Source organism: Molossus molossus, unplaced genomic scaffold (genome assembly GCF_014108415.1).
Source record: "Molossus molossus isolate mMolMol1 unplaced genomic scaffold, mMolMol1.p scaffold_m16_p_6, whole genome shotgun sequence".
In the NCBI taxonomy this organism is placed as follows: Eukaryota; Metazoa; Chordata; class Mammalia; order Chiroptera; family Molossidae; genus Molossus; species Molossus molossus.
In genome coordinates, this window is record NW_023425399.1 from 12,875,455 (window position 1) to 12,894,805 (window position 19,351).

Genomic DNA, 19,351 nt, shown 5'->3' on the forward strand with positions numbered 1-19,351 from the left:
TGTTCTGCTAGTCTTCCTTTTCCCTCCCTTCCCAGTTCCTCTGCCCCCACTTCCCGCAGACTCTGGTGGAAGAGGGCTCTCACCCAGGGAAGAAGAGCCACCAGACTGCCCCCGCTGCCTACACTTGGTTCTCAGCTTCCCGTCCCCACCCTCCAGCCACTCCCCGGGTCTGAAGCACCAGCCCAATCTGCAACACCCCTCCCACTCTGAAGGAGGCTGGGCTGGCCAGGGGGTTATTTTGGGAGCAGTTTCTGAGATCCAATGGCCTTGTTAGGGCAACACTGACCTTTCTGTCCCGGGAGGAGGGCAGGATTGGACAGGGGCGGGACAGCAGCGAGGAGATCGACAGCCCCGCGCACCCACGGGGTGGAGGAGAAGGGGGCCAGCCGGCTGCAGGAATTCAGCGTGGGGGGCTGGGACTGTCAGTAGAGGAATTTCCCCTCTTTGAGACGACTGGGGACCCCTCCACCCCACCTTTCACTGTGCCTCTTAAAGGGATCCCAGCATTTTCCCTTTGACTCCATGGAAGCCAGACTCGGGATGCTCGCTGGAGGCTTTGAATCTTGCCTTCCCGCTCCCTTCCCCGCTGGCCGCCTTCCTCTGGCTGACTGAGGGGCCTCCCAGGCATGGCACTGACCAACCGACCCAGTGCTGACTTGGCTCCTGGGCTCGCTCAGCCTCTGGTGGCATCTTGCTTTCCCCCTGCTGGGGTGCGGCGGTGGTGAGTGGGGGGCCCAGCCTGAGCAAGCTTCGAGAGGGCGGCTGGCACCCCGCCGCCGTCCACCCCCAAGCTGGAGGGCAGTCCGGGTGTCAGGGGCTATGATGAGATGAGCGGCGGCCGCTTTGACTTCGACGACGGCGGGGCGTACTGCGGGGGCTGGGAGAATGGGAAGGCCCACGGGCACGGGCTGTGCACCGGCCCCAAGGGCCAGGGCGAGTACTCGGGCTCCTGGAACTTTGGCTTCGAAGTGGCCGGCGTCTACACCTGGCCCAGCGGCAACACCTTCGAGGGATACTGGAGCCAGGGCAAACGGCACGGGCTGGGCATAGAGACCAAGGGACGCTGGCTCTACAAGGGCGAGTGGACGCACGGCTTCAAGGGACGCTACGGCACCCGGCAGAGCAGCAGCAGCGGCGCCAAGTACGAGGGCACCTGGAGCAACGGCCTGCAGGACGGCTATGGCACCGAGACCTACGCAGACGGGGGTGAGTCCCGCCGGGCCTGCGGAGCCAGGGCGGGGGCCAGGCGGCTGAGGGACACTGGCGGAGGGCAGAGGGGCAAGGGGCCGTACGGCACAGAATCAGAGGGGCCAGGACGTTATTGGCTGTGTGACTTCAGGCAAACTGCTCCACCTCTCTCAGCATCCACTTTCTTGTTAGGAAAGGTGGGGCCCCCATCGGGGCTCCGCAGAAGACAGGCAGGATTGCTTAGTACAAGGCCTGCCGTAGAAACACACGCTCCACGCGTTCATTACGCTGTAACTGCTGCTGTTTGCAAGCTAGGTTTGTCATCAGCCGTGGAATATACTCTAGCTTGGGCTCTAGGAGATTGGGGGTCTAGGCTCAACTTCGCCATGCAAATTATTTCCAAGGAACAGATCATGAAATATTCATCCATTTATTCATGCATCCACCCACCCACCCCTCCATGCATCCCTGCATCCTTTTGTTCAGTGCGTATTTCCGTGACATCTCCTATTTGCCAGGCATGGTAAAAGGGTTAGTTATAAAGAGGTGTAAGTTACGGTCCATGGCTTCAAAGACAGGCTCGTAGACATCGTACACGAGTACGTACAGATGGCCGTGGCAGTAAAGAGAAGACTGCTTTAGAAGAGGGGACATCCGAGCTGGATCTTGATGGGAAAGTTGCGTTTGTGAGGGTGAGAGTGGGCGAGAGAGGGATGAGGAAGAAAGCTCAGAGGCATGAGAGGACTCCATGCGTGCAGGAAACGGAGAGGAATTTTCTGTGGCAAGACAGCCCTGGGAAGTAGCAGCACAGATATCATCACCTCGTCCGCTGGGTGTAACTTTGACTGTATCACTTATCTGGGCGTCACTTTCCTCATCCATAAAATGGGGTGTTTTCAAATATCGGTACTGCTCAAAATGTAGTCAGTGGACCGGCAGCATCATCTATCCACCAGTTAGAAATAAGGGCAGATTCAGGGGTCCCTCCTAGACCTGCGAAATCAGAACCTCTGAGTGTCAACCCAGATATCTATTTTAAGCTCAGCCAGCAATTTCTCTCTTTTAAAAAAATTTCTTTACCTTTATTGATTTTAGAAAGGAAGGGAGAGGAGAGAGATAGAAACATCGATGAGAGAGAACATCAATTGGCCGCCTCCTGCATACCCCCCTCCAGGGATTTGGCCCACAACCTGGGCACGTGCCCTGACTAGGACTCAAACCGGCGACCTCTTGGTGTATGGGTCAACGCTCAACCACTGAGCCACACCGGTCGGGCTCAGCAAGCAATTTCTACGCATGTTAAAGCTTAAGAAGTACGGCTTTAAATCAGGGGCTTGCAAACCTGAGACAGTGGGCCAGGCCGGCCTGCCGCCTGCTTTTGTGCTGCTTGGGAGCTGACAGCAGTTTTACATTTTGAAATGTTGCGGGGAAAATCAACAGAAGAGCACTATTTTGTGACTCATGAAAATTATATGAAAGTCCCTACATAGCATCCTCAATTTTGTCTCTTGACTTGAAAGCTTAGACGATTCACTGTCCGACTCGACAGGACAAGTTTGCCGGCGCCTGTTTCAAGTGATCATTGAGGGTCCTTTCCGCTCAGGATCATTCTGTGGCATCTCCCTGTTGGGAAGAGGTGCTGACACAGAGAACTCAAAACTACGGCTCATTAAAAAATACACACACACACACACACACTCACATATAGGGCATCAGAGGACGTTTGTTGTATATTATATTTGCCACTAGCCTGCCCTCTTTATAGCGGAGGGCAGGAAGTGGGCAGTCTGGCAGGGGGCTGGGGTGTGGCAGAAGGACGTAGTCAGCCCAGGGTGGAGGGTTTGCTCTAGCTGAGGCCTTCGGGCATCCTCCGGTGCAGAAGGGGCTCCTGACTGGGCTGCCTGTCGGTGGGTGTCTGGCGAGGGCCCGCCCTCCCAAGTGCCTGGATGTTAACGAGGGGGTATCCCTGGACTTTGTGTGTGCCCAGTGGCGGCGGCACAGCACTGGCTGGAACTGAACAGCTCTGAGGACAAAGTCTGGTGCTACTCTTCCTAATTCGGCGACCTAGAGCTATCTGCTGAACCTCTGCAATTCAGTGCAGTTCAATTCACTGGATGTTTGTGCCCCACAAGATGCTAAGCACGGGGGATAAGCAGAGAGTCAGTCTCAGTTTCTCTGTCTGTAAGATGGAGATAACCCATGAGTGCTTGCTGGGCGCCAGTCACCTTTGCAAAGTGGTGCATAGTACATGGGTGCCAAATGTTTTTTCTCTTTCCTCTTCCCTCTCTCCAAACCAAGGTGTGTGTGTGTGTGTGTGTGTGTGTGTGTGTGTGTGTGTTGGGGGCCTGGTGTGAGTCACAGGGACACACATTTCTGGGAACCTATGGACTGATCTCCTGATATGTCTAAAGTGGGGAGGGACTCATTCATTCATTCGTGCGACCAACATTATAGAGCATCAACTATGTGTCAGGCAGCATCCCACATGAGTTCCAGGGACCCAGCAGTGAACAAAGTCCTCAGGGAGTTCCTTGTCTCATGAAGAAGACAGAAATAAACTGGAAAACGAACATATGTAATTCCCATTAGTTGCAAATGTTATGAGAAAAATAGCAAAGAAGGAAGAGGGTGATGTTTTTGGATAGGGCAGTCTGAGAAGCAGGGTGGAGAGTTCTAGAGGGAAAATTCCAGGCAGCGAGAATGGCCATTGCAAAGGCCCTGAGGCAGGACTGGGCTTGGAGTGTGTGAGGAACAAGAATGCCAGGGTGTCAGGAACAGAGTGGCCGAGAGGAGTTGGCAGGGGTTGGCGCGGAGTTGTGGGCATGGGCCATGTCAGGGGGCCTGGGCTTTGTTCTAGGTGTGCTCAGGTAACCAGAAGACCTAGCCCAGACTCTTGTCCCGAATGAGAGCACCCCACATTCAGGCAGCCTGGAAACCTCATGGATTCTCTCTCCCAAGCCACACAGGAGGTGCAACTCTCCAAAATTAGATGTGGCCACTGCTTTGGAAAAATCTCTTTCATCAACCTGTCATCAGTTCCCCGAGGGTTTGTTAAGGACCTGCCCTCTGCCCCATCGTGGGTAGCACTGAGGGGAATGTGGACAATTAAGATCCTGTGATTAGAAACGGTTGGGAGTCGGGTAGCCCGAGTTATTGCACATCCTGGCTTGATCGCTTCATTTAGTCTCTTAAAGCCTTAGTTTCCTCATCCATAAAATGAACTTACTCTAATCTCTCCTAAGATTTCTCCTGGGATAAATGGACATTCAATAAATGGTAGTTGCTCTCATTACTATTAACTATCATTAATTCATTCAATAAATATGTATTGAGTGGTATGAAGCCAGCACGACACTACTCTGGGTAGTTGGGGTAGAGTATAGAAATGATCAGAATGGAAGAGCCTGCCTTCCAGAGACTCTAACATGAAATTGTACTTGTGTTGGGTGCTTGGCAGGGGACTCAGGGAGCAAGAGGCAGGCAGCTAACCAGAGAGGCACCTAGGGAGGCTTCCTGGAGTAAGTGGTGAGCCAGGCTCCGGAGTATGGGGCTAGCCTGGTGACAAGGGTGGAGGACCAATGCTCCAGGTCAAGAGAACAGTGTACGAAGCCAGGAGGTACAAAACGTGCCATCCAGCCAGAGATCAAGCTGAAACTGGTATCTTATCCGTAGGTTTGAGATGGAGTGATCAAAGGGACCATGTGTTCTCTTTCCTCCACTCTCCACCTTACCTGGCAGTCAAATGTGCCTGCTCCGAACCAAAGAAACAGTGGTTTTCTAAACTGGAGGTGTCAACCCATGAATCGTGGGTGAAATCCATTCAGTGGGTCGTGACCTGCATTTTTTAAAATGAAAGAACAGACTAGAATAGAAAATATCACATTGTTTCACAGAGAATAAGATAAAATGTTGTTTCCGGGAATATTTGTTCAGTTGGAGATATACACTGTGTGTGTGTGTGTGTATAAAAATGTCTGCGTTTATGTGTGTGTTATGATGTCAAGTTTATTTCTTACTGCAGATCAGGGTCAAATAAGTTTGAAAACCACGGTTCTAAGGTGACTTTTCCTGGCATCTCCATCGAAGCTGCTGCCATTCCCATCTGCACAGAGCCGCTGTCTCCCCCTTGCTTGTCTCTTTGGCTGGAGGGTAAGCTCTGCAGGTCTTTCGTGGGACTGGGAAGGTGGTACAGGCAAAGGGGCTCTGGCCTCCTGAACCCTGCTGGAGACCTCTTGGCACCACTGCCCTGCCTATAGCCTTCACGCCTCCCTGGCCATGTATAACCAGGCTAAAAATAGCTGCTGACTTGAAACTCCAAAGCAAGCCTATACCAGGCCCTTAGGTAGTAATGTGCTTCGTGGCTGCCTGGGGTCCCCACCCCAGATACCCACAGACTTCAGGACAAGAAGGGCCTTCCGTCTTGTCTTTTTTCCAAGCTTGTTGACTTGAGACCCAAGCCTTGGCCTCAGAGACCTGTAAATGCCCTGAAACAGGCGAGCTGTGTGTGCAGGCAGGGACTAGCTGTGTTCCTCTGGGAGGCGAGCTGTGTGCAGGCGGGGACTAGCTGTGTTCCTCTGGGAGGCGAGCTGTGTGCAGGCGGGGACTAGCTGTGTTCCTCGGGGAGGCGAGCTGTGTGCAGGCAGGGACTAACTGTGTTCCTCGGGGAGGCGAGCTGTGTGTGCAGGCAGGGACTAGCTGTGTTCCTCGGGGAGGCGAGCTGTGTGTGCAGGCAGGGACTAGCTGTGTTCCTCGGGGAGGCGAGCTGTGTGCAGGCAGGGACTAACTGTGTTCCTCTGGGAGGCGCTGTGGTGCAGGCGGGGATAGCTGTGTTCTCTGGGAGGCGAGCTGCTGGTGCAGGCGGGGACTAGCTGTGTTCCTCTGGGAGGCGAGCTGTGTGCAGGCGGGGACTAGCTGTGTTCCTCTGGGAGGCGAGCTGTGTGCAGGCGGGGACTAGCTGTGTTCCTCTGGGAGGCGAGCTGTGTATGCAGGCAGGGACTAGCTGTGTTCCTCTGGGAGGCGAGCTGTGTGCAGGCGGGGACTAGCTGTGTTCCTCTGGGAGGCGAGCTGTGTATGCAGGCAGGGACTAGCTGTGTTCCTCTGGGAGGCGAGCTGTGTGCAGGCGGGGACTAGCTGTGTTCCTCTGGGAGGTGACTCCTCAGGGAGCTGTCAGGTTCTCAGGGTCAGCTGGTGCTCAGACAACTCCTCCAGCCATCGATCTAATTCAGTAACCTCTCCCCAAAATGTGCAGGGGAAGAACCAGCTTTTCCATAAAGCTAGTAATGATGATAATAATAATAGTTACTGTTTGGGAAGTATGAACCACGTGCTGGGCGCTGTTTGGCACGCGGCACACGTGTTATTTAGACTTTTTCAGCAAGCTTATGGGGAAGTGCTACTATTACTTCTACCTTATTTTATCTTATTCTATTTCATTTTTTAAGGAAAAGATAAAATAATTGGTTTAGTCACCAGGAAACAAAAAAAAGTCTAAGGGATGAGTTAAATTTCCATATTAGATTAAAGGTTTTAACTTTTTATTTATTTAATTTTATTTTTAGGTAACATAATTTGTTGGAAAAAAAACAATCTTTCCCTTGTTTCTTGTATTAAAATAAATTTTTTTCATTCCCATCTCCCACCCCCTCCCCTTTGGCAACCATCAGCTTGTTCTTTATGTCTATGGGCCTGTTTCTGTTTTGTTTTGTTTATTTTATTTATTTTAATCTTTTAATATTTTTTATTTATTGATTTTAGAGAGAGAGGAAAGGAGAGGGAGAGAGAGAGAAACATTGATGAGAAAGAATGTCGACTGGCCGCCTCCTGCACGACCCCCACTGAAATTTGGCCCACAACCTGGGCATGTGTCCTGACTGGGACTTGAACCAGCGACCTCTTGCTGCATGGGTCGACACTCAACTAGTGAGCCACACCAGCCCGGCCATTTTATTGTTTTATATTCTACACATAAGCATTTGTCTCTGTCTGACTTATTTCACTCAATATAATGCTTCCAAGATCCATCTGTGTTGCTGAAAATGGCAAGATCTTGTGTTTTTTTTTCATGGCTGAATAATATTCCATTGTACATAGGCACCGCATCTTCTTTACCCATTCATTTATTTATGGATGTTTGGGTTGCTTCCATATCTTGACTATTACTAATCATGCTGCAATGAACATAGGCATGCATATATCTTTTTAAATTAGTGTTTCTGTTTTCTTTGGATAAGTACCCAGAAGTGGAATTGCTGGATATCAGGGCAGCTCTGTTTTTAATTTTTTGAGTAATTTCCATCCTGTTCTCCATAGTGACTGCATTACCCCTATTGTATGGATGTGGGAACTGAGACACAGATTATTTTAAGTATTCTCACTCATAGTCCTCTGGCTAATGAGAGGCAGAGGCAGAAGTTGATTATCCGTGATAATGAAATATTCAAGTGTTTTAATAAATGATTAACAACTACAGAAAATAATCAGGACTGGCTACATAATTTGTAGATCCCAGTGCAAAATGAAAATGTGGGGCCCTTTCTTCCAAATCATTAAGACTTTCAAGATGGTGAGAGCAGAGCATTATACCAAGCGCAGGGCCCTTCCAAGCACAGGGCTCTGAATCTGCCACTTAGTGAATCTTGACCGTGTACCGGGCGCTGCTAAGAAACTCCCATGCATTATACTATTTGGGCTTCTTAACAACTCTTTCACCTACTGCACCAGAGGCTTTATAATCTGATGACTGTAACCCACTGTGGGACACAGATTTCACATTTCAATTCAATGCACACACGCACATGTAAAACAGACATCGTCATAAGACAGTATTTCCCTTTCTCGATGCCATATTTGCTGTCTTCTCTTTAATTCGATTCTGTTGATAGAACTATTGTTCTATCTTGTTGATACCTTCTGGAGAGAATTAAATGGTGCTCTAATACATGTAAAAGCACTTGGAATGGAGTTTGGCATCTGGTTAGGGTTTTTATGATTATTACATGCTGGAAAAATGATATTTGTGTGTATGTTTAACTATGACAACCCAACTGCTATGTTCTAAATATGTTCAGGTTTGCCCTGGCCGGTTTGGCTCAGCGGTTAGAGCGTCGGCCTGTGGTCCAGAGAGATCCGGGTTCGGTTCCCGCTAAGGGCACATACCTCGGTTGTAGTTTGTCCCCGGCTCTGGTTGATCGTGCGGGTGGCAGCCACTTGATGTGTTCCTTTCACATTGATGTTTCTCTCTTTCTCTCTCCCTCTCTCTCCCTCCCACTCTATCGGAACAAAAAGTAGAAAAATGTCCTTGGGTGAGGATAAAAAAAAATATGTTCAGGTTTTTTTTTCCTCCTGCCCAAAGCTGATAACTTCAACTCATTTTAGTCCCTCTGACTCTGACCATGGGAGCTAAATGAATCTGCCAGAATAGAGTCCTAAGCAATAATACCATGTGTCACTTTATCTGAGCTTATGATGTGTTCCTCAAACCTGTCTCCATATTCATTTATTTAATTGCGCCCCAAAGGAATATTTTTTCTATTGACCTATTTGTCTATCTTTATGCCAATATTATGCTGTCTTGATTACTTGAGTCTTATAGTAAAGTTTAAATCAGAGTAAATTCTCCAACTTTGCTCTTCTTGTTAGGACTGTTTGAGTTCATCTAGGTCATTTCCATTTGTATCTACATTATAAAACCAGCTCATCGATTTCAAATACAAAGCCTGCTGGGGATTTGAGTAAAAATGCATTCGATCTATACATCAGTTTGGAGAGAATGGACTTCTTTTTTTTTAATCCCCACCCGAGGATATTTTTCCATTTATCATCAGATAGAGTGGGAGGGAGGGGGAGAGAGAGAAAGCGAGAAAGAGAGAGAGAAACATCAATGTGAGAGAGACACGTTGACTGGTTGCCTCCTGCACGACCCGACTGGGCCTGGGATGAACCGCAACCAAGGTATGTGCCCTTGACCGGAATCAAACCTGCGACTCATTGGTCTGCAGGCTGACTCTGTAGCAGCTGAGCCAAACCAGCCAGCGGGGGAAGGGACATCTTAACAGCAATGAGTCTTCCAGTCCATGGACCTGGTATATATCCGTTTATTCAGGTCTTTCATTTTACTCAGCAGTGTCTGGCAATTTTCAGTGTCTTGTACATCTTTTGTTAACTAAATTAAAAAGTATTTTTTATGATATAGTAAATAGCACTTTAAATTTCATTTTTCCAATTGTTCATTGTTAGGTTGTAGAAATACAACTCTTTTTGCATGTTGGTTTTGAATTTTTTGGCCTTGTGAATTAATTTTTTAGTTCTAGTGGGTTTTTTTGTTTTTGTTTCTGATTTTCAGATTTAATTTTATTTATCTAGTTTTTTAATCCTCACCCGAGGATACTTTTACTTTTTTTTTCCATTTTTGTTCAGGTAGAGTGGGAGGGAGAGAGAGGAACCGAGAGAGAGAGAGAGAAACATCGATGTGAAAGGAACACATCGAGTGGCTGCCACCCGCACAACCAACCAGGGCCGGGGACAAACTGCAACCGAGGTACGTGCCCTTAGCGGGAACCGAACCCGGGTCTCTCAGGACCGCAGGCCGACGCTCTAACTGCTGAGCCAAACCGGCCAGGGCGGATACTTTTACATTAATCTTCAGATAGAGCTGGAAGGAGAGAGGGAGGATTAGAGAGAGAGAAACATCAATATGAGAGAGAAACATCGATTGGTTGCCACCTGCACAACCCCAACCAGGGCCGAGGACGAACTGCAATTGAGGTACATGCCCTTGGCCTGAATCGATCCCAGGACTCTCGTCCGTGGGCGGCACTATTACCGCTGAGCCACACTGGCTAGGGCTGATTTTCAGATTTCAGAGAAACATCCTTTAATTGAAAATTTCTTGACTGCCATTAAGAACCACGTGTAGAAGTCCTAAGAGAGTCTGATAGTACTAAAGGGAGACATGTGGTACTCAAGCACACAGGGCTTAGAATAGCCAGATCTGGGTTCAAATCCTTGCTGAGCTTCTGTTTTCTTCCTTCCATTAAAGATGTCAAAATCTCTCTCAAAATAGGATTGAGACAATGAAATGAGATGAGAGGAAAAAGCGCCTAGCACAATGCCCATCACATCGGATGCTGAGACACGATCTCCTTTCTGTGTTTCTGTGCGCAATCCAAAGGGAGCACTAACTCAGGCTGGCCTGCACCTCAGCTGTCCCTGCCTGGTACTTCAGCACAAAAACTAGCTTTGACTTTGGAGCAGTTAATAAGCCAAGACTTTGATTCACTTAGTTCTGCCTTGGGTCCTGCCAGTGTAGATGAAATCCATGCCAGGCCAGATTCCATTTCGAATGTAGAATCAGCATAATTTAACCTCATCTTGAAACTCTCATGTCCCAGTTCACAGCCAGGCTTCCGCGTGACAGCTGGCTGAGATGCCCTCACACCAGCTCCTTGGCATCATCCAGGACCCCAGGGGAGCAGAGCGGACCCTCGAGACAGGGAAGTGGACGTAGTTACTCCTTCCTCTCTGTGGCCTTGTTTTCTGTGATGCTTGTGTCCAGCTGGCCAAGTCCCCCAGACATGCCCGTCAGGGCTAGTCCCCTGGGATTCACTGCGTTTCCAGGGCCTGCTAATTCCATGTCCCCAGCAGCTGTTCTCTGGACCAGCCCTTGCTGAAACACCCTTGCAAAGAATGTCGGGTCTCCTTTTCTGAGGGCTCTAACTGAGGGTGGGGTGAGGGGTGTGGGGCCTGCTCCCTGCCGTAGACCAGAGGGTCATCCTGTTGCCTCGTAGCCTTCCTAAGCCAGAGCCACGGAGCAGGTGAGCAGTTAGGGCTGCTCCTGCGTGAAGCCGCCAGGGCCTCTCCTCACTCCTGTGTAACTGAGAGTTGACGGGTCCAGACCTAGCTGACAAAATCCGTGGAGGGATCCAGAGAGCGTGGGGACTCCAGGACCCCTCCCCCTGCCGGGCGGGTAGTGAACACCTCGTGTCTGGAAGTATTCAAACACATGCTGTGGAAGGGGACGGCTTGGAGTGGGGGCCGCACACCGAGGCCTGCAGGAAATGCTGTTTGGCGTGCACAATGGTTTTTATTCCTTTTATTTTGAATTACATTGGGATCCTTTATGGATACCATCTTCCCAAAGGGGTCCAATTTCACGGCATCAGTGATAAGACAACCTGACAATATGGGCCCTTGACGATTGACGCAACATCACCTATATAACATGCCAGGAAGGGTGCAGAGGGGACAGTTCATGCGGTGACCTGTAAGCCACTGTGAGAATTTGGCTTCTACTCTGAGAAAATTTGGGACTCTAAAAGTGACATGATCTGACTCATTTATTTTGGAGACTTTTTATGAGTTTATTTGAGCCAAACTGATAACATATTCTGGGGAACAAGATCTCAAATGCTCTAGAGAATAAATGTCTTGCAGTTTATATTTTATGTTATTCTCTCTCTCTGTTTTAACTGTTGAAGGTGTGACAGATGTCCCCCTCCCCCCATTGGCTCCTCCTTTCCGCTCCCACCCCTCTCCTGCCCATCCGACTTTGTTGAAAGGGATTCCTTTGGCCACTGTGTTGAGAGACTGTTTGGGGGGCTGGAGGTGGTGCAGAAAGGGTAGAAGCGGGGAGACCAATCAGTGAGTTTATGAACTAATACAGGCGAGAGCCGCAGTGGCTGGGACCCCACTTGTCACAGCAGCAGCAGCGGAGAGAAGTGGTTGAACTCTGGGTCTACCTTGGAGGTCGAGCCAATAGGTTTTGCTGACAGATTGGATGCGGGAAGAAGAGGAAGAGGAGCCGAGGATGTCCCATGGCTTTGGCACGAGCCACAGAGGGATGGCATTGCCCTGGATTGAGGGTTTGAGGAGGGAGGGTCAGGAACTCAGTGTTGAACACCATGATGACAAATGCCTGTTAGACATGCCACAGGGACATGCATGAGGGTTGTGGGGAAGACTGGCCTCCATAGGGGGCCTGAGTGACCACTGGGGGGCCTCCTTCTGAACCTAGACACTCCCCCCTTGATCCCTTTCGCCTCCCCACTTCACACATCCAATTATTTCTGGTTTCCAAGGCCCGCAGGGTTGCTGAGCTGACCCAGTGCCTGGCAAAGGAGCTCAGGCTGTCAGCATCCAGGCGGTGTCGCCTGGTTAATCCCCTGCTTCTTGTGCAAGCTGTGGGGTGTCATCCGGGGCAGCAGCCTCTGGATGTGGGGGTGGTGGAGTCCTGCAGGCTATGAGGACGTGTTATACACCCCTGCAACCTGACCCTGCTCCCGGGAGCTGGTGACATTTGTCATCAGCTCCTCCACTTTAGGTCTTCTGGTGGTGACCCTGGGAAACCAGAGACAGAGCAGCTTTGATGGGCAGCAGCATTTGGGAGCCATGGGAAGGGACTTGGTGCCACCTTGCAAGCCAGCCAGAGAGCCAGGCTTTGGGATTGTTCATGGAAAAACAGCTCAGTTTAAATGCTCACCCAAAGGCACTGTCCATCTCACTCCCAAGCCAGGCCCTGAGGTACAGATCCACGAGAGAGGCCAAGGCGGACCACCTACACGTACAGAAGGAATCTAAGACGCTGAAAGGGAACAAGCGCCCTTCGACAAGTGTTTATGAGTGCCTACTATGTGCAGGGTAGTGTCTCAGTGGCGGGGACAGTGGTAGAGTGGGAAGCAGTTAACCTTTTAGTCTATTTGTAAATGAGTAGAAAAAAGCCCAGAAGGATCTAGATTCTTAGCGATTACCCCTGGGGAAATGGTACACTTTTTAAAAAAATATTCCTCTGCCCTGGCCGGTTTGGCTCAGCGGTCAGAGAGTCGGCCTGCGGTCTGGAGAGACCCAGGTTCGGTTCCCGCTAAGGGCACGTACTTTGGTTGCAGTTTGTCCCCGGCCCTGGTTGGTCGTGCGGGTGGCAGCCACTCGATGTGTCCCTTTCACATCGATGTTTCTCTCTCTCTCTTCCTCTCTCTCCCTCCCACTCTATCTGTACAAAAAATGGAAAAATATCCTTGGGTGAGGATTAAAAAATAAATAAATAAATAAAAATAAAAAAATATTCCTCTAGTGTTAGAATTTTATGCAACGAGCACATATGACTTTTGTAATTTTAAAAAGTGCCCGTCCCCCCAACACAGAAATGACATTTATATACAGACCTCCAGGGTACAAAGAGCACTTGGGAGCTCTAAGCAGAATTCTCTTGAATCGAGGCTCAGATCCCAAAAGATGCCCTTTGTTCCTCCCCCCACTGAGGGATCCAGCTCTTCAAAGCATGGAAGGATGGGAAGAGCAAGCACAAGGCAGATCTGTTCTTTAGTCCCGGCTGTGTGGCCTTGGGCAGGTTCTCTGTGCCCAAGCTTCATCCTCTGTATAATGAGGGGCTGAACCACACTTACCCTTAAGGGGAAGTCAATTTTCTTTCATATGCAACACCAGCTAACTGACTGTGTTGCCTGGAGACTGGCGAGCAGACAGCATGACCATATTTGGAGCATCCAACATCGTGATCAAGTAGCAATGTCTGTTGTGGACGGAGCATGGGGCAGAGGTGGCCCATGTGACAGATTACTTGTTGCCTTGGACTAGATGGTCTCCAAGGTCCACTCCAGCTGTGACCTTGGTCCCGAGATGTCCTCACGTACTGCCAAGTTGAGGTTGTGTGTGAACATGTTGCTTATCTGCGGATCTCAGGAACATGACAGTCTGTATTAAACACGGTGCTGGGAGCAGCACCTACCAGCTCACCGGAGCCCATTGTTAAATTTTCAAGACCTGTGCAAGCTGACTGTTCAACTGTTGGTAGCGTGACTGCCGTGATGGGAATATTTCTATGATGGAAACTGGCTAACGTTACAAATCAGGGTTGTTTTGCTTATATCCCCGAAGAGCTGTTTTACTAGTGCACCGCTGACCACAATGCTAATAGGAAGTGCCCTTTTTTCCTTCTCGTCCAGACTGAGGGTGTCCAGTTTGCCTGAGAACTGTCTTGCTTTTGTATTGAAAGTCCCACAGGAAACCTGTAAGTCTCAGGAAAACTGGATGACTGGTCACCCTGCAGTTCTTTCCCACGAAGTGAAGGTAGTAACATCTGAGAGAGTCTGAGATCTCCGCTAGTTAACTTGGATGCTGCTCACAGCGATCCTGCGGCGTCAACTTGCTATGCTTACTTTGCTGAGCAGAGATATGCATAGGAGTTGACTGGGTGCCAGGAGAGCCACACTGTGCCAGGCAAAAGGAACATCAAGTGCAAACTTCGGAGGTGGCAATGGAGTCTGTTGTGTTTAAGAAAAGGCTGGAGCACAGACACTGAGAAAGAAAGTGGATGGATGAGGCTACAGGGTTGGCAGGGCCCGTGTCATGGGTCGCAGTGAGGAGTTTGGACTTCACCCTTATGGTAGATGCAGGACATCCTCAGACCTTCCTCAGGACCAGGGTCCTCATTCCCTCAGCTGCCGGAACGTTAGCTGCTGGTGGCTCATAGCTGGACACTGCCCTCTGGCAAAGGGAGGTGCCTCACTCCGGGGTAACCCATAGCATCAATGACTGGTTGATACCAGCATACAAAGACCTGGCCTCCTTGCTTTGGTTTTGGACAACCCTGAAGGGCCAGCTCCAGAGATCTCCATGGGATCAGCTGACGCCATGGCTGTAATTGTGCAGCTTCGTCCACTGTTGAATCCTGCTTCATTCCTTACAGGTGTTTGATCTGAGAGCACTCGCCACAAAATCACCCCCATTCAAGCTTAGTCTCAGAATGTTCCCTAGGACCCAAGACAATCCCCCCTCAAGGCACTGAGAAGGTACAGCAGGGTTTAAGTGGGTAACCAGATTAGATCTGCATCTTATGAAGGTGACAAGGCTCGTAGCAGTGAAAGCTGGGTTGAACTGGGCATCAGGAGAGGCAGGAAACCAGGGAAGATGCTGTTGTAGTCAACCAGGGAGGACAGGTGTGACCTGGACTAGAGGGATGGGTGGAAGTAAAAAGAAGTGGAGAAATTAAAGGGATATTCAGAATCGGGTCTGTCTGTTTCCAAAGCCCAGGCAATTCCCACTATTCTCGCTGCCCCCACAAATGTCTCAGGCTTGGCTTGATTTTTCTGGGATGCTGGGTCCATGGTCTTTATCAAGGTGGGTTAGAGCCAAGCTGGGATGGGCCCCCTATACTCAGGAGGACCTGTGGGTGTCTGTGGCATGCATGGGCGGGTATGTTCAGCACATGTGCATGTGGTTTACCTGGTCCAACCTTGGTGTGCCTGGAGAGGAGCCGCTGACCCCTGGACTCTCTGGTGTTCATGCTCCCATAAACCCTGGGTGAAATCTGGTGATGCTTCCATGGTCCTGCCCAATGTTCTTGGGCTCAGGTCTGAGACTATGTGAGAGGACAAGGAAATAGATCAGGGATGGCCATTAGACAAAACAGGCAAGATACAGACAAGATAGCTGCCACAGGAAGTAAGAAGTGACGAATGTCTGAAGCAATGAGGCTTTGGAGGGAGCAAGTGGCCTGGGCCATATGCTAAAGGAGGTGGCTTTGACTGGGCTTTGGCAGATTTGGGAAGACAAAGCTGAGAAGGGACATGGGGTCAAGGTCAGTGAGACTCTGGACTGTTAGGTAAGGACTTCCATAGGCAGTGGGAACCCCTGGAGAGGAGCTAGTCCTGATCCCCTTCTCTCCGTCTCTGTTCAGTCCTCCAGGGACACTGATGTTTGGACCTCAGACAGTTTTCTAGAAATAGGCAGGTGTCCTTGGCCAGAAGGGGCGGTGTTCTCAGTGTCATTCTCTATTTGGAGGCAGAGTCCCTGGTCTGGCCACATGTCTCTTCCCTGTCTCAAAGAGAACTCTGGAATTCTTAGACTTCCCTTAGGTTTCTGAAACGGTCATGCTTTCTTCACTGTGGAGGTCTGACTTGCAAGGGATGTTCTCGGATGTGTAGCAGTGTAGAGGAGAAAGCACTGACCAGGACACGTGTCTGTGACCAACAACTGCCATACTGATGTGATTGTGTGCAAGTCGTTTAAATTCTTAGTTTCCATTTTCCCAACTCTACAATCAGAATGGTAATACCTGTATCGATTAGGGTACACAGGGTTGCGCAAAAGTAGTTCACAGTTGTGGGTACGTGAAGCACAGGGTTTCTTCTTTATTATTTATTAATTATTGTATTATATTCCATACAAACATTTATAGACCATCTTTTGCCCACCCCTGTATATATATATATTTTTTGCCTGCAGGCAACAGAAAACTCTAACTCTGAAAGACTTAAACCAGCACTTTCCGTAGACATGTAATGTAGGCTACATATGTCATTTTAAATGTTCTAATACCCACATTTTAAAAAGTGAAATTAATTTTAATAATATACTTTATTTAAGGTCTTATCTAAAATATTATCATTTCTACATGTATTCAATATGTAATTATTAGTGAGATATTTTACATTATTTTTTATACTAATTCTTTGAAATTCAGTGCTCAGTAAACACGTGTCCAGTGGCTACCCTATTGGGCAACACGGACTTAAACAATAAGGATATTTATGATCTCACATTAACAAGAATCCAGACATAGGGCAGTGTCAGGATTGGTTAATTTGAAAGCTCAACAGCATAAACAAGGACCCAGGGTCCTGCCACCTTTTATCCTGCCACCTTTGTGGAGTGTCACCTTTGTTCTCAGCTCACTCCCCTCATGGTCCCAAAATGGCTGCCACAGCTCCTGGGGTCATCTTCACACGCAACAACATCCAGCAGCAGCAGAGGGTATGTTTCTCTGCACATTTGTCTTTATAAGGACTAAGAACTTTTTCTTGCCTCCCTCTCCCTACCCCTCCAAGGGACTTTCCCTCCGGTCTCAATGCCAAATTTCTTCACGTGGTCATATCTGATCCAATTGTTGGCAAGGTGGATAGGCCTGAATGTCTGGTTTGGAACAATCAGGATTTACTTCTGAACTGGGGACCTTTATCTGAGCCCATGAAGGAGGACTGGACCCTGGAACAGAGTTGAGGTTCTATCAGCAAAGAAGAGGAGAGTTGCTGTTGGGTAACCCATAGTATCTGCACAACACCTGCTCTCCTGACCTCACCAGGTTGAGTTGATGGAGTTTCTCACTGTCTATCTTGCATTCATATATCATCTCCAATTACCAGTTTCTCTAAGTTTCCTTAAAGTGGAGTGAGAAATTAAAGGCATTTGCAGAACAACCTGAGTGTAGGAAATGTCTAGATTTTTATAATTTCATTCCCGATCTTTTATAATTATTCATACTGAATTTGAGGGCAGTTTTAGGGACGGTCCTCCATGGATACCCAAAAACATTGTTTGTTTTCAGAGAAATAAAACCCTCTTTTTATTTAAAACATAGCTGTTTGATTTAGATAATAGCTATTAGTAAATGACATCATTTCCATAATGAGCACAGCTGAGTAAACAGGTTTGGAAACGATCTTAAACAAGCATACGACTCCTTGTGTGGGTACAGAAGCTTGCAGACTATTACAGCATGGTGTGCCCGCCGGGCACATCGGGGGCTCAGGGCATCAGTCCGCAGGTTTCACAGAAGGAAAGGAGCATGTTGGTTAATTGAAGGTCAGTGGAGAGGTTTTACAGCTGTCCTCCAGGCTGCATGTTAGCTCACCTAAGGTGCTTTTAAAAACTCCAGTAGCGCCCTGGCCAGTTTGGCTCAGCGGTTAGAGCATCGGCCTGCAGTCCAGAGAGACTCGAGTTCGGTTCCCGCTAAAGGCGCGTACCTCAGATGCAGTTTGTCCCCGGCCCTGGTTGGTCTTGCGGGTGGCAGCCACTCGATGTGTCCCTTTCACGTCGCTGTTTCTCTCTCTTCCTCTCTCTCCTTCCCACTCTGTCTGAACAAAAAAAATGGAAAAATGTCCTCGGGTGAGGATAAAACAAAACAAACAAAAAAAACCTCCAGTAGCCACAAAAATTAAGTCCTAATCTCTGGCCTGAAGGGTGGATCTTGAACTACAGATGTGGCTTCCAGAAGCTCCTGTCATGGGTGTGTTTAGGGGGCACGGAGCAGGCCTCACTGATGACAAACTCCTAATTGTCTTCCTCCGAGGATGGAGGCTTGGAGGCCTCCTGAGTCAGAGGTGTGCCCAAACCAGCAAAACCTGGGCCTTTCTGGGCAAGGCTGCTTTCTTACAAATAAGCAGACGGAGGCAGAACACGGAGCCGTCTGCCTCTCTCCCTCGGAGTTCTCTCTGTCCTCCTTGGCTCCTTTTCATCTTCCCAGTTAATCCTTTCTGGGCCAGCATTTCTGAGCAAAGATTCTGACCTGTCAAAAAGCTAGCCTTTAGCCCTGGCCAGTGTGGCTCAGCTGGCTGGGCGTTGTCCCACGCACGGAGAGGTCGCTGGCTGGATTCCGGGTCGGGGCACATGCTCCCGTTGCAGGCTGATTTCCCGATGGGGGGCCTACAGGAGGCAGCCGATCAATGTTTTGATTTTGCACTGATGTTTCTCTCTCCTTTTCCCTTCCTCTCTTCCTAAAAATCAATTTTAAGAAGTATTTTTTAAAGCTAGCCTTTACTGAGCACTTACAGTGTGCTAGTCGACTCACAAATAATTCAGTTAATCTTTGATCAACCAACCCTCCACACTCCACTGCCATCCAAGACCCAGCCCCTCCTCTCTCTGGACCACTGCTGTGGCTGCTTAATGGTTATTTTTGTGAAGGTCTATCCCTGGCACTAGACTCCAAGCCCCTGAAGGCAGGGACTATGTCTGTGTATTTACCGCTGTATCCCTGGCACCTCACGCCAAGTCTGCAGGATCCACAACAAATAATTGTTGCATCCAAGGGAATGAATGAATGGCGGCGTATGGAGTAGGCCTCATTACCTCCAGTGTCAAAGGACAAAACGCAGCTCAGCAGGTTTAAATAAATTATGCCTATTTTAAAACTATTCAGTGTCAGAGTTAAGGTTAAAACTCAGGTTATTTGCCCTGGCCAGTTAGAGGGTTGGCCCGTGGACCAAAGAATCGTGGGTTTGATTCTGAACAAGGGCACATACCTTGGTTGCAATTTGGTCCAGGCCCTGGTCCAGGTCGTGTGGGAGGCAATCATGTGTCTCTCTCACATTGATGTTTCTCTCTCTCTCTTTCTCTCTCCCTCCCTGCCTGAAAATACATGGAAAAATATCCTTGG

At 49.0% G+C, this 19,351-nt stretch overlaps 1 protein-coding gene across 1 annotated transcript in view; it reads left to right on the top strand.

The window, feature by feature from the left end:
- Positions 1 to 342: 342 nt before the first annotated feature.
- The window catches only part of JPH2 (junctophilin 2), a 60,819-nt gene continuing 41,810 nt past the window's right edge, over positions 343 to 19,351 (top strand). The window contains exon 1 of the mRNA XM_036245860.1: positions 343 to 1,206. Within this exon, the coding sequence (XP_036101753.1) occupies positions 828 to 1,206 (379 nt within the window). The 5' untranslated portion in view covers positions 343 to 827. The remainder of the gene's footprint in view (positions 1,207 to 19,351) is intronic.